Raw genomic sequence first — 14,606 nt, 5'->3', positions numbered from 1 at the left:
TGAGCCCAGAGAATCACGAGTTTACTTACGCCATTAAGTTGGACTTCAAAAACACCAACAACGAGGCTGAGTACGAAGCGTTTCTGGCAGGCTTACGCCTCGCCATCAAAATGGGAGCCAAAAGCTTGCGCGCACATGTTGACTCACTCCTAATAGCCAGTCAAGTGAATGGCATATACGACGCGAAGGGAGAAGTCATGGCTTTGTATCTGGAACAGGCGAAAGAATTGCTCCAACAATTCAAATCCCACAAAGTTATACACATCAATCGCTCCGAAAACAAGCCAGCTGATGCCTTGAGCAAGCTTGCCTCGACCTCCTTTCAACATCTTGCCAAAGATGTAAGGATAGAGGTACTCAAGAATCCATCGGTATTACTGCGACAAGTGAACGTGATCGAAATGGGCCAATCTTCATGGATGACCCCGATAATCCAGTACTTGCAAGAGGGAGTGCTCCCTGAAAACAAAGCAGAAGCGAGGAAGATCCAAAACAAAGCCCTACAATACGAAATGAACGGTGGTATTTTGTACCGAAAATCCTTCCTAGGGCCACTACTACGCTGTGTGGACCCTCAGGATGCGAATTACCTGATAAGGGAGATCCACGAGGGGATCTGCGGCATTCACTCCGGACCACGGATGGTTGTCGCGAAGATCATGAGCGCCGGTTACTACTGGCCTGGTATGCATGTCGACGCAATGAAGGAGATCCGCAAATGTGACTCTTTCCAGAGGCACTCTCCAAAAACATTGCGCCCTAAAAATGATCTTATCCCTGTATCCACCGCATGGCCCTTTCAGCAATGGGGAATTGACATGGTGGGACCCTTCCCGGATGCTCCCGGCGCCGTAAAGTTTATCATAGTGGCTGTCGACTACTTCACCAAGTGGGTAGAGGCCAAAGCCCTTGCATCCACCACAGCTATGATTGTGCGCAAGTTCATCTGGGAGCACATCATATGCAGATTTGGTCTTCCGCTCAAGATCGTAACTGACAATGGCACTAACTTCGCATCAGACGATCTCAAGAAGTGGATGAAGGAGATGAACATTGAACACACTTTCACATCCGTTGCGCACCCCCAAGGCAACGGACAAGTAGAAAGCGTGAACAAATGCATCGTCGAGGGAATAAAGGCCAGATTGGGAACAAGGCGACGAGGATGGGTTGATGAGCTCCCAAGCATTTTATGGGCTCACCGAACCATGCCAAAGACGAGTACCGACGAAACCCCCTTTAGCTTGGTATATGGCTCAGAGGCGGTTATCCCGGTGGAAATTGGCCTACCCTCACCACGTATGACAGCGGTCAACTCAGTTGACAATGAAGCAGAAAGGCGCCTGGACTTGGACCTGTTAGAAGAAAGGCGCGAACTCGCGCGAATCAAAGAGGCCAAGTACAAAACCCAGCTGGAAAGGTACTACAACACAAGGGTCCGCGTTTGTACCTTCACCCCAGGGGAATACGTCTTTCGCGACAATGAAGCGTCAAACGCGGAACGTTCAGGAAAGTTGGCACCTAAATGGGAAGGCCCATATCTGATACATGAGGTCTTGGGCAAAGGGGCCTACAAATTACGCACCCTAGATGGCCACATCTTACCAAGGACATGGAATGCACAACAACTGCGCAAATGTTATATGTAATCTATTCCGGCCTTGCGCCCCAGTTTAATTCCCTACGTCGGCTATAAGCCACTAGCAATTATGTACGAAGGCCTACGCGCCCACTTTTGACTTAATGAACGCATACGACATGTTTTTCTATTACATTTTTTCGTTACAAATGCATGCTAAACTTTTGATTAGCGCGAAAACACTCCAGTATCTCAGAGTTTGTTCAAATCGCCTCCAAGGTCCTCCGCAAACAAAGCGCGAGACCGGGCGGTAACCTTTTATATAAAGGACACTTCCATTTATTCGAGCTAATTTAACCTAAGTTTTATAAGCAATGCAATAATTGCAACGGAAAAAACGAAAATCTTTCATATCATTTAAAACTTGCGCAACAGCGCAGCATTGTACATTCAACTACCAAAAGAAAATTACAAGGGCATAAAAGCCTATCAACAACCTACCCTATTCAACATGACGGTCACCATCATCATCGCCGTCATCATCGCCATCATCATCATTGCCATCATCATCGCCATCGCCACCATCATCACCAGCTGGCTCTTCATCGGATAACTCGACAGTAACTGGTGGATCGAGGACCGCTTTAAGGCGCTGGCACCAGTCGTCTTTCTTCAAGGATTCCACAACCAGATCCATGATAGGCAAGGAAAGGTTGTCATACGAGTCTTCAGCTTGTGCAAGCGCATCATCAGCACGATCAGTCACCGAGCAATGACTTACATCAAATTCTTGCCCTAGTATCTGCTCAACGTGACTGGCACATTCTAAGTAACCACCTCGGTGACCCACCGCACGCGCCGCATCCGTAAGACCAGCAACGGCGCGATCTAGCTCACCAGCATTCAAAATGGAGTTGGCAACCTTCAACAAAAGAAAAGCGTTAAAGATAACCCTTAACAAGATAGAAGCATAAAAAGTACTCACCAGCACTACTCCACGAGTGCGCATCTATTCAGCTTCTGAGACAAGCGTATCGACGATGCCTTGAGCCTCGGAGTAGTTGGTTTGGGCCACATTCAGCGCAGCAGTGCTAACAGCACGCGCCTCATCAGCTGTGGCAGCCTTAACCCTCTCAGCTTCCAGGTCGATCTCCAACGACTCGCATCTGTCAATTTGCTCGTTTAAGCGACGTTTGAGCTCCGCAATCTCAGCGTCCTTGGCGTGGAGATCTCTGTCCTTGCTGGACAGCTGTAGTTTGGCCTCAGACAATTCAACCTGAAGGCCGACAAAACAACTTAGGCCGATTTGTTAACAACACAGCAAGAATAAAGGAAAACAAATAAACTAACCTCCACCTGCTGTTTGGCAGCCTTCTCTCCCTGCGCCTCCTCTACCTTCGAGGTCAAGTCAGCAACTTTAGCCTCAAGTTCAACTATCTTCTGTCGAGCCGCATAGGCGCGCTCGTTGTCTTGGGCACAAATACGTTTAAACTCGGCCTTCTCCTTGGCCAGTTGCTCCTCAACATTGTGGAGTTTCTTTTGCAAGCCCTCACGGCCCCATGCTTCAGCCTTCTTATCAGCTTCAAATTTGGCTCTCTCCTCACCAAGAGCAGCCTTAGACTTTTCAAACTCAGCTATTCGTTTTAACGAGCGCTCACGATAAGCCTCCCAGTCGGCGCGCTCTCTAACCATTGTTCGCCATTCACGAACTATCTGGTGATTGGCAGCACGAGCGTTGGCCTCTCCAAGTATAAAGGTGCGGTATAACATTTCGTGGGGTTTCGCCCTTTGCCGGTTAACTTCTGCAGGGGTAAACGAATTCAAGAACCACTCGCGGCAAGGGGCAAATTCATGAAATGTATCTTTCTGCTTTAAGCTCCAAGGGGCTTGGTGAGGAGCATCGCCGCGTTCTTCTTCATTATAAGTTTTATAATAAATATCGCCGACGGTATCCTTCGCCCCGATCACGTTCGGGTTAAAACCCCCTGCACCACCAGAGCTCGCGCTGCTTGAAGCATGTCGACCCGCACCCTTAGAAGTAATGACAGGAGCGGAGTGGGTAGGGTTTGTAACCTCAGGCCCTTGAACATTAACAGGATGCTCCATAGCCTTCTTTTTTTCTAACTCCTCCAGGGCCCTCTTCTTCGCCGCTTCGGCCACCCTCTCCTCCTCCGCCTTCCTTTTCCTCTCCTCCTCTTTCTTTTTCTCCTCCTCCTCCTTCCTCTTCCTCTCTTCTTCATCCTTCCTCTTCTTCTCGGCAACCCTCTTCTTCTCTTCCTCCCTCTTCCGACCCTCCTCCACCTTTCGCTGCGCCTCAGCAGCCTTCGCGGCATCCTGAGCAGCAGTGTCAGTGGACTTGATGGTAATCTTGGGCCTCTTCGCCGCAGCCTCACTGAACGTGACACCCTTCTCAGGGGTCTTCTTCTTGACTTCTGAAAAAATAAAGCAAGTGCATTTAAGCAAAGAGAAGTATTAAGAAGAGAAGCGAAGAACATACCAGGAGAAAATTTGTATAACGAGCGCAGCTTGCTCATTTTCCCAACCGCGGGAATCACAACAGATGTAGGGGCGGAAGCCACACCAGTCGTGGCTTCGCTCCTACCCCTCTTCCGCCCAATAAGCTGGGCACCAGCATCTTCTTCTTCAGCTTCGTCATCTTCAGGAAAAGATGGAGTCGCGCCAGCTTCAGGGTTACGAGAACCCGCGCTCCCAGAGCTTTTCGACCCACCAGCACCAGTTTTTCCCTTAGCTACACGTGACAAGCCTTCAAATGAGTCACTGATGATCACATAATCATCTAAGTCACGTTGACGAAGGCGAAGAGTACCTTTGACAGCAGCAGTTGTCGCGCGACTAGGGCCAGTGCCCTTGCTGGTCACTTCAGGCTCCACCTTCTTCTTCTTCTTCACAGGTTTCTTTTTCTTCTCCTCAGGGTCAATCCCCAGGTCGCGCAACACACCTGCAAAGATTTTAGACCAGGAACTTAGCTCGCCGCTGGAAGAACCTACTGACTCCTCGCTGGAAAGATAGAGAGTCTCTTTCCCAGCGAAAGTCACAGAGCGCAAAGGACGAGGTTTAGGGTATTGCGCACCTTCAGTAGTGGTTGGCGGCGAAGCAAAGGCATCAGCAGCTGGGAACATGAAGTTGCCTCTAATCTGGTCATACCAGCTTTCCTCATCATCGCGCAACGGGCGAACGCCCATGGAGCCACCAAATGTCGAGAAGGCAGCTTGATAGAGTTGCGCTTCTACACATGGAAGTAAGTAAGTAACAATTAAAGCAAACTTACTTGGAAAAAGAACAAAGAAATAACTAACCTTGATCGCCAAGCTTCAACACCGGAACCTCCCTGCTGCTAGGTGACCACTGGTCACTCATCTTCGCTGCGACCAAAACGTTTTCCCCAAATACCCGATTCGGGGTTAGGGTTAGCTGCTGGTACCACAGGGCGTTTTTGGGAATCGGTAGGTCTTCCTTCGGTATTGCCTCGGTCCAGTCCCTAAAGGGCATAGCAATCGGCAAAACCTCCTCCCGGATAAAGAAGAACTTAGGTTTCCAGTCGTGGAAACTCTTCGGTGGGTTTAACAAGATCTTCTTAGCCGCACCACGGCTCGCAAAGGAGAAGAAGCCCATCGTCCTTTGCAACTGATAAAAGGCCCGGAATTTATCCACCGACGGCTCAATGCCATGAGAATGGCACAAAAACTCGAAGTGTCGTATCCTAACCATGCCCGGTGGGCTCATCTGCGATAGATGGAAGTTGTAGTGATGAAGGATATTGCCCAAGAAGTTGGTCGCCGGCAGCCAGAAATTGCCCTGAAGAAAGAAGTCTTCATATAAAGTAATATATCCGGGTGGTGCATCAGCCGCGGTTTGGCCCTGAGCCGGATACCGGGCATCCCACTCCGACGGGAATCGAAAGCTTCGAACAATTTGTTCAAAAAGCCCTAGATCCCATCTGAGGACAGGAACTGGTCCTTCCTCAGTAACAGCAACTTCTTGGTGTTCTTCGCTCATATCTGAAAATTCTGGAAAAAATTTTGAAGATTTGAAGAAATCTTGAAGATATGAAGAACAGGTTTGAAGATTCAAAGAGAAGTTGAGAAGAAAATAGAGAAGAAACGAAAAGAAGTGAAGAGTCTCTCACCTCTCTTCGGATATATATACCCATCGCATTTAATGCGATGGGTAACCGTGCCGCGTTCGCCGCTAGGCTAACCAACGAGGGGCTGCCACGTCAAGCGGGAAACCAGGGGTGACGGTTACCACGCGCGCGTGGGCCTCACTCTCCTGACACGAAGTGCAACCGCCGCAGACGGCATAATGACACTCGTGCCAGAGGTCAACTCAAACGTCGCACTCAACGACTTACCCCACCAACTTGTCAGAAGTTCAAATTTCGAAGTTTCCCGCCATAAAAACTACAAGTAACTTCATGCAAAAGTTGCATGAGCTGCGCCAGCTACATGTCACCTCCAATAAACCCGCGCGCCTGATCAGACAAACGGCAATCCCTAAAGACCTGCATTGGTACTTGCGCAATTGAAAACAACATTTTCCACATGCGCCACACCAATCAGGATCAAAAGAACATTTCCCCTATTACACTTATTTCTCCTAATTTTATTAAGTCCAGAGCTCCAACCACTTGTGTTGCGCATGGTGCAGCACTGGACTAGGGGGACTTGAAGGGGTATGGTCCCAAAAAGTCGCGCAAACCTCCGCCCAGGTTGCGCGCGGAACCATACTCCTTATTTCAGAAAACTTATTAACAGTATCCACGCGCGACTTACACGCGTTGTAGTTTGTCCCGCGCGAGGCAAGGCTCACAAGAGGCCCAGATATCAGCACTCAGCATAAAACAATGGAACAAATGAGCATGCTAACCCCTCGCGGGTTAGTTTGTTGTCCAACAAGAGCCACTCAGTAGGGAAGCGCACGGCTACCTACAGTGGTAGATAAGGTACAAGTGGCAGTAAAAGGAGCCAATGAGCGTCTAGCAGGCTCTGGTCAATCGTGCGCCACGATCGCCTGACGAGAAGTACACAAGGACGCCTACGTGGCACCAATCAGAGGACGGGGACAACTGTCCCACGATCTCCACTTGTCTGCTGATGACAGAAGGACAACAAGGCCGACAACAATGACACGTGGCTCCAATCAAGGTGCGCCAGCACCGACGAGCGTCTAGAAGCCACTAAGCGGTCGACGCTAGTGAGACAAAGAGCATATCCGTTTTGTTGTCCGCTTCTGGCCCAAGGCCCATCAGCCCATAACCCCTTACACCTCTCCGGCTATAAATAGAGACCTCATCCCACAGGTTAAACATTCGATTCCCTCGGCTCTCACTCTTCACACTTAATTACTCTCAAAGCAGTCGCTTATTCTCACGCCGGAGCCTGGTTAAGAGGGAAACCCCCACATTCCCCTCTTAACGAGTAACGGTGTTCTGTTTTGCAGGATTGATTACCAAGTTGGAGCTCAAATATCCTTAAGAAGATTAACCATCATGAAAGGAACATAAACCAATCTAATTAACCCCTTAATTAGATCACTGTTTCTTCATATATATATATATATATATATATATATATATATATATATATATATATATATAAATAAAGAGAGACAGAGAGAAAAAGATGTGAAAATAGGAATAATGGATTTTAATAATCCTAACTATTAGCCGTTGGCTAGCAACGGTACCAACTTAAAAATTAACCAGTGATGGTCCCACCTTTTTATATATTGTAAACTAATAGATCTTTACTAGACCGAAAAGGATAAGGGAACTAAAAGAAATTAAGGTTCTCTAGTAAAAGTCCATTAATTTACAATATGTGAAAATGCGGGTCCACCACTGGTTATTTTTGAAGTTGGGACCATTGCCGGCCAACAGCTAATTGTTTGGATTATTAAAATCCATTATTCCGTGAAAATAAGATTTATGGCTGTGAGAATATTAGAAGCCTAAAAAAACCATCTAATAAAGAAGCAAATGTACACGTTAAAATCTCACTTATATCAAAATTATTAGTATAGTGTGAGAAAACGAGATGAGACAAACATTTTATTTATTCTAGAAGATAAAGGGATCGCTACCGGTGAAATCTTTGACTCCAAAACCATATATCTTTACAATATGTAAAGTATAGTACCGGATAGTGTTTCACGGAATTAAAAAAACATCAAAAGAAGACACCGGTAGTAGTGATAAACTAGCGATAACCACAAAGTGGTAAGAAAAACTATGGTAGTAACAAATAAAGTTATCAAGAGTTAAGAAGATGGTAGACGAACCCCCTTGAAAGTACTTACACGTTTCCTAATAAAAATCTATATGCCAAGGTCACGCTAAGGCAAAATGAAGGCAAGACAACCAAAAGTGTAGAAAAAGATAAAGCTAAGACAAATTTATACACTCCTCTAAAAGTCTATAACTTTAATCTGGCATCTCCACAATCTCCTATCCCTATCATATCCTCGGAGATGTGCAATTTTAGCAAATTTTACCTAATTCACTCATTTTATGTCAATTTACGTCTGCCTCTGCTCCTCATCCCCTCCACAGTACGGGTTTCTATGGTTCTTACTGGCATCGTCTTTTGTCTCATCTTCACATTCCCAACCCATCTTAATTTTCCATTTCTGATCTTATCCGAGATACAACTCACCCCTATTTTCCCGGAAAAAAATTTTCATTTCATATCTAGTCCAACCTTGTGTGACAACACATTTACCTTGCCATCCTCATCTCTACCACTTCCAATATTCATATTTGTGTCTTTTTGATGGCCTCTTAATATATCCCGTATAATAGAGTAGATTGAACTGTAACTTTATAAAATTTCATCTTTAATCATTTTAAGAACCTCATGTTCCACAATATTCTTGTAGCTGCTATCCACTTGCACCAACCTTCTTGAATATGGTGTGTTACATCATTGTTGTATACAGAAGATTTTAAATACTTGAACTTGGTTGTTTGTAGGAAAACTTGGCCTTCAATGGTGATTTAGGTGTCCTGGTCGTTATTTGCACTACTAAAGTTACACTAAAGGTACTCAGTTGTAAAGTGTCTCATCTATAAAATTTTGCGCTCTAAGGCTGCAAGGCACTTCTCTAGCCTCATATTCAGGCTTGGTTTACTCTCTGTTATAAACACAATATCATCTACATAAAGCATGCATCTCATGATTGTCTTTTGGATCGACTTTGACAACTTATCCGATACTACTTTTAACCTTTCACGATATATATGTATATAATAAAATATTTGGTTTCTTAACAAGATCGTATATAACAACGCAAATGAAAAAAAAAAGTTATAAAAAATTATATTGAAACGAGATGATTTTAGGTCTAATGAAATAATCAAGAAATCAATATCATATCACCTTTTAGTCTCTTTAAATTTGAATACAAAGTGAAAGAGAAATTTTTTATGACCACCCTTAATGGAACTACACGCTAATAAGGATCACTTGTCTTGGCTTGAAGCTGACTTAATAAGACCACCCGAAAGAAGGGGAAAGTCTTCTCGGGCATTTTATTGCGCTTGACACCCTAGCCATAGATTACTTAAAAATATCTAATCATTGAGATTTGCTCACGAGTCCAAACATGTGAGTTTAGGAAAAAACCCTTCTACGCTTCCTCTATAAGAGCATAGGGAGTCGTATCCTTTTCCGCACATTTTTCACATGTCACCTCAATATTCTTCTATTTTTCCCCATTCTAAACAGAATCATCCCAATTTTTCACACACACACACACACACACACATATATATATATATATATATATATATATATATATATATAAGGTAAGAATCCTAAAAGAAACACATGTTAATTGAGAACTATTCTGAATCATATATTTTCTCTAAGCAAAAATAAATTATTGCTAATTGCATCTTTTTAAGGTTTTTTTTTTTTTTTTTTTTTTTTGGAAGTATACGCATGTGTATATTGTCAATTTTGTATATATGTATATATATATATATAGAGAAAGTATAATGTACTTCAAGGCTTAACCTACATTAACATACATGACAAAAAATATAACGTGCGTTATTATCATAGAACGTGCGTGATTATAGTCCCATGCGTGATTATGTGGTCCCATGCGTGATTATGTGGTCCCATGCGTGATTATACACCTGATCCAACGGTTACCATTGTCTCCTACGTGATGTATGATAAGGCTTTTTGTATGTTAACCTTACTCTATATATATATGTGTGTATGTTATCAAACATATATATACCATACTTATTTTTTTAGTTTTAGACACATAAGTACACATATGTACTTAGCAAAAAAAACAAGTTTAGAACTATAATCTTCTTTTATGTACATTCATTTGTACCCATTGTGTATATATGTACAATACTTATGTTTCAATTTTAAATACGTATATAAACATGTGTATAATAAAAAAATTGCATTTTTTTTCTTAAGAAAGATATATGGTCCAGAATTGTTCTCAAAGTTCTCAATTACCTTAGTGATTCTCACACAATCCTAACCCTATATACACACACATGTGTGTATGGGTCAGCACACGCTTTAATCGGTGATAACCGGTGAGGCGGTGAATGCTTACCAATCGGTGAGTGAAAAAGGTGTTCTCAGTACCCGGGAAACGGTGTTCCCAAGAGGGGACGAGTTTCCCCGCTCCCACTTTGTCCCCACTAAGTACCAACCTTACTCTATAATATTAGGATTTTTTTTTTCCGAACAACTAGTATCATCTAAGACCTAACATATATTTTTCTATGCCACATATATATAATCTTTTGGACCATTTCCTTTACAATGATTCATGCTCGACTCGTGGCAGCATTTTTTAACCAAATGCAACTCCCACCCAATTTAAGATGCACTTTATTTCTTTCTATCTAAAACATGGCCACAAAGAAAACCTATCGTGAGCCTGACATTCCGATGATAACGATATGAAGGAAAGCCTCTGACGGGTTGAGTAAACATCACTTCTTATATGCCTAAGCCTAACTATCTTTTCTCTGTGTAGACAATTTGTGCACATTGTACAAACTATAAAGAGCTCTACGTTATTTCAGGGAATTCTTTTTAGTGCATATAAGTTTTTGACAAGGGCCGGCTCAAGGGTAAGCCAAATGAGGCTTGGGCCATCAAAACTATAGGGCCTCCACAATTTGAAAAAGCTACAATCCATTTATAATCAACAGATTGATGGTTGGTAGTGTAGTGGTTTTGTATATGTATGGATGTTGGTGAGACCTGGGTTTAAATCCCTTGTTCAGCATTTTTTTTCTTGTTTTTAAATTTTAACACAATCTTTCAAATAATTACACTTGGGCCCTTCAAGTTTAACTTTCAATTACATGCATTTTTTTTTTGGAAAAGGCCACAAGATTTTACTTCGTCTTAGGCCACCAAAATGGTTGAGCCGGCCCTGGTTTTTTATAACAATATTAATTGGTGCTCTTTGTCTGAAACGTACGCGTTGCAACGGATGAGAGGGGTGCATGCCTAAGGCCAGTGGGGGTGGTCCGTTATGGACACTCCATCACGAGTGATGGAGTTTAGCACACCGCCGCCACCACAATATATAACGCGTGGAAACTTTAACGCGTTGATAATATCACGCGTTGAAGAATTGTTGAATGTATGTGTATGACTTGTACATTGTGTATTAATACGTATACATTGGAATCCCATCACTAGTGATGACCACCGCCACTAAAGAATGCTTGTGAGTGATAGAATAGTGGTTGCTGACATGGCGAAACATGATTGGATGTTTGTGAGTGACGGAATTTCATCACTAGTGACCACCCCCACTCCCTTAACCCCTTTAGGCAAAGTTTCCCTTCACCCAATTGAATTGTGCCATGTAATTTGCCTAAGGTTTTTGCCTATTACCCAAAAATCATAAGGAGTGCATGCCTAATAGAGATTAGGCAAACCATTTAAAAAAACAAAAACAAAAAGATGTGATTGGTATGGGTCCCACCTTCTCTTTCCCGCAGCGGCATACACCTGCCGATTTCTTCCCCTCTCTCTTCTTGCCGATCCTCACCTTCTTCTTGACGGTGGACTACCGAATCGGCAAGAAGTTTGCCATTCACCTTTGCCGCGACTACCCCGGTGGCCCTTAAAGATTTGTAAGGCTTGGTTTTTGGTGATATGTACATTAGTATTTATTGCGTGAAAAAAGGTACGGGACTCTCACTAATTACACCCTAAAAAGTATTTAATGGTTTAACTAACCATTTTATTAAAATAATTAAATAAATAAAAATTTAAGACAACGGTGGATGGTGTGTAAATAAATGATTGGTTTAGAAAATTAAACGGGAAAGAAAAGAGGGGGAAAGGGTGTTGCTGCAGTGACGCCAAAGGAGCTAACGCCCTTAACGAAAATGGTGTAATGGCGTGTGGTGGCGCCAAAGGCTAAGGTGGAGTGGGGTTGGCGCCATCTACACTTAGTCTCATATTGGGGGTTTTATGTGTGAGTATAGAAGGTTGAACACCAATCAACCTCAAAGTCATTCGGTGCTTCAAATCGAAAGGGTTATATATATTGCCGAACACAAAGCAATACCAAAGTCATTGGATGCTACTCATGGTGTTTTACACATGTGAGGAGTTGCAACTTTTGATGAACCAATTAATGTGACTTTTGGTGAACCATTGTGACCTTGTTCTTTAACTACTTCAAAAGAGAATTTAACGACCAGACATGACTAACAAGTAATATCTATATATAGATAACTTAGGGATGCCCAGAATCTTTCCTTTCCTGCTCATACACATACACATACATATACATATACTTGTACTCTATTGGTTCAAATGATGTTTAGATATTATATATCATTTTCTTGTCTACATCTCTTGAAGCAAAGTGGTCCTCATATATAGGGACTTAATCCGTAACCCAATTATGGAATGGAATAGTATGGTCTAACTATCCTTAATTAAGGATAGTACTTTCTATTAAGGATGTCAATTCTTTTTGTTTACTAATTTTAAATAACTTATGTACTACCGGTTCTAAGAATTCTGGACTTTTACCTTCTTCTAGAATTATGAATATAAATACTTTTTTTAATTGCCTAATGCATCTATCTGAGAAATAATAAACAAAAAAGGAGAGAAATTAAAAATGAGAAAGTATGCATGAATAAATCAATAAAGTTAAGAACTTTATTGATATATAATCGTGACACAATTATCGAGTACAAGAGGCATCCCAAGATGTAAAAATGCTTCCTAGATCTATAGCACAAATAAAACCTAGGAATATTTACAGACAAAATCCATCCATTTCCATGACACATTGACCTGGAAGATTCTTACTTCACACTCACTCATATCCACATGTGGTTTCTTCCTGCAGTATTTTTATTTTTATTTCTGTTTTTCTTTTGTTAATTCCCCTTTTTACCATGCATAAATTACTAAAAAATTAATTAATATAAGTACCTCTGATGCATGTTATGCTATCACAATTCACAAGGGGTTGCTTTTCATTTTGGCATTATTATCAACTCATTAGTTGATTGTTTTGTGTAGTTCTAATAACTTTTTAATCAACTATGATCTATTAAAAAAAACAAGTTAAATAAAAAATCAGCTAATTTATTTATTTATATTAAATTAAAATGATAATGAATTAAGAAAACTTGCTAGCTACTCCACTAGGATTCATGCAAATCAAAGATGCCATTAATTAATTTCATTAGTTTACAAAAATGAAGGAAAAAACAAATATAGCTTCCCATTTGACAAATAATAAAAATTTGGTTTTCTGATTGTAATATTCTTATTTAAATTTTTTACATACACGCTTGTCTAACTATAGTTCCACAAGAAATGATCTTCTGGCCAGAATTCACTATTACCGGTGGCTGATCCGGTGATCTTCTCCGGCAATGTGTAGAATATCCGGTTTCCAAGATCCATGTAAAGATCCGGCAAATCAAGAAACGGGTCATCCGTTATATCACTTTGAGGTGAAGATGAAGAACATGGAAGCTCAATCTGGCTCGGCTCGGCTTCATCTTTATTGGAATTAAGGTTTTGTACGTCCAAACTTGCGGCGGCTTTAAGCGCGGCGGCTTGAATGTCTCTAGGGGAGTTAGAAGCCGGTTTGGGAAACTGGTGAGCCAGTTCTGGGAAGTTGAGGATAGCTGAGTGACCTTTGATGGCGACTGCAGCCACATCATGGGCTCTAGCCGCCATCTCTGGGGTATCGAAAGTCCCGAGCCATATTCTTGATTTTTTCTTTGGCTCGCGGATTTCAGATACCCATTTTCCCCAACTCCTCCTTCGTACCCCGCGGTATACGGGGTGATCAATGTCGATTTTCTTCGTCTTTTTGGTAACTTCATCATGACTTAATTCTCCGTCTTTGGGCCGCTTCGTGGCGGCGGTGCTGGTGGTGGTTGTGGTTGCTTGATCCATGTTATTCTAGAGTGGTGGTAGTAGGTGAAGATATGAGAGCATGTGGGGAAGTAATAAGCTTAGGGGTCTTTCTTGGAGAGGAATATGAGCAAGTGTCGTTCTTATATATAACCCTTTCTTTCTAGACTTCTTTTTCTTTTTCTTTACGTTTTCCTTTCCTCTTGTCATCATATAATTGATACATTAATTTTAGTAATTATAGAAACAATACTGAATTGATAGTCCAATTTTCTTATTATTTAAAACAATGTTTATGAACACTACTGCCTTGTTGTAAGTGGTTTAGAGGGTGTTTGGGGTTGAGTTTTGAAGGAGATTTTTAGATTATTGAGTTTTAAAATCGTAAATAATCAGTTTTGAGTGTTTGTGTAAAAAAATTAAAAAATTAATTATTTGCGTTTAGAAAGTTACAAAACGCAGCCCCCCCCCCCTACTGCAACAAAACGCAGTTTTCCAAAAATTGATTATTTGCGTTTAGAAAAGGATTTTCACTTGTTTGTTTTTTAAATATATATTTGTCAAACACTCATATAGTTGATTATCTGATTATTGTGATATCAAACAACATA

General features: G+C 42.0%; 1 protein-coding gene across 1 annotated transcript; it reads right to left on the bottom strand.

The window, feature by feature from the left end:
• Positions 1-13,277: 13,277 nt before the first annotated feature.
• Positions 13,278-14,101, bottom strand: LOC110864296 (ethylene-responsive transcription factor ERF038). The gene has a single exon (XM_022113343.2). It carries the CDS (start codon positions 14,035-14,037, stop codon positions 13,426-13,428), a length of 612 nt encoding a protein of 203 aa, XP_021969035.1. The 5' UTR covers positions 14,038-14,101; the 3' UTR covers positions 13,278-13,425.
• Between the last annotated feature and the right edge of the window lie 505 nt (positions 14,102-14,606).

This window comes from Helianthus annuus, chromosome 6 (assembly GCF_002127325.2).
Source record: "Helianthus annuus cultivar XRQ/B chromosome 6, HanXRQr2.0-SUNRISE, whole genome shotgun sequence".
Lineage (NCBI taxonomy): Eukaryota > Viridiplantae > Streptophyta > Magnoliopsida > Asterales > Asteraceae > Helianthus > Helianthus annuus.
Note: the sequence above shows the minus strand (reverse complement) of the source record. Positions and strands in the feature narration are given on the sequence as shown.

Coding starts and splice junctions, on each gene's coding strand:
- LOC110864296 (XM_022113343.2), bottom strand. CDS start 14,037: ATGGATCAAGCAACCACAACCACCACCAGCACCGCCGCCACGAAGCGG.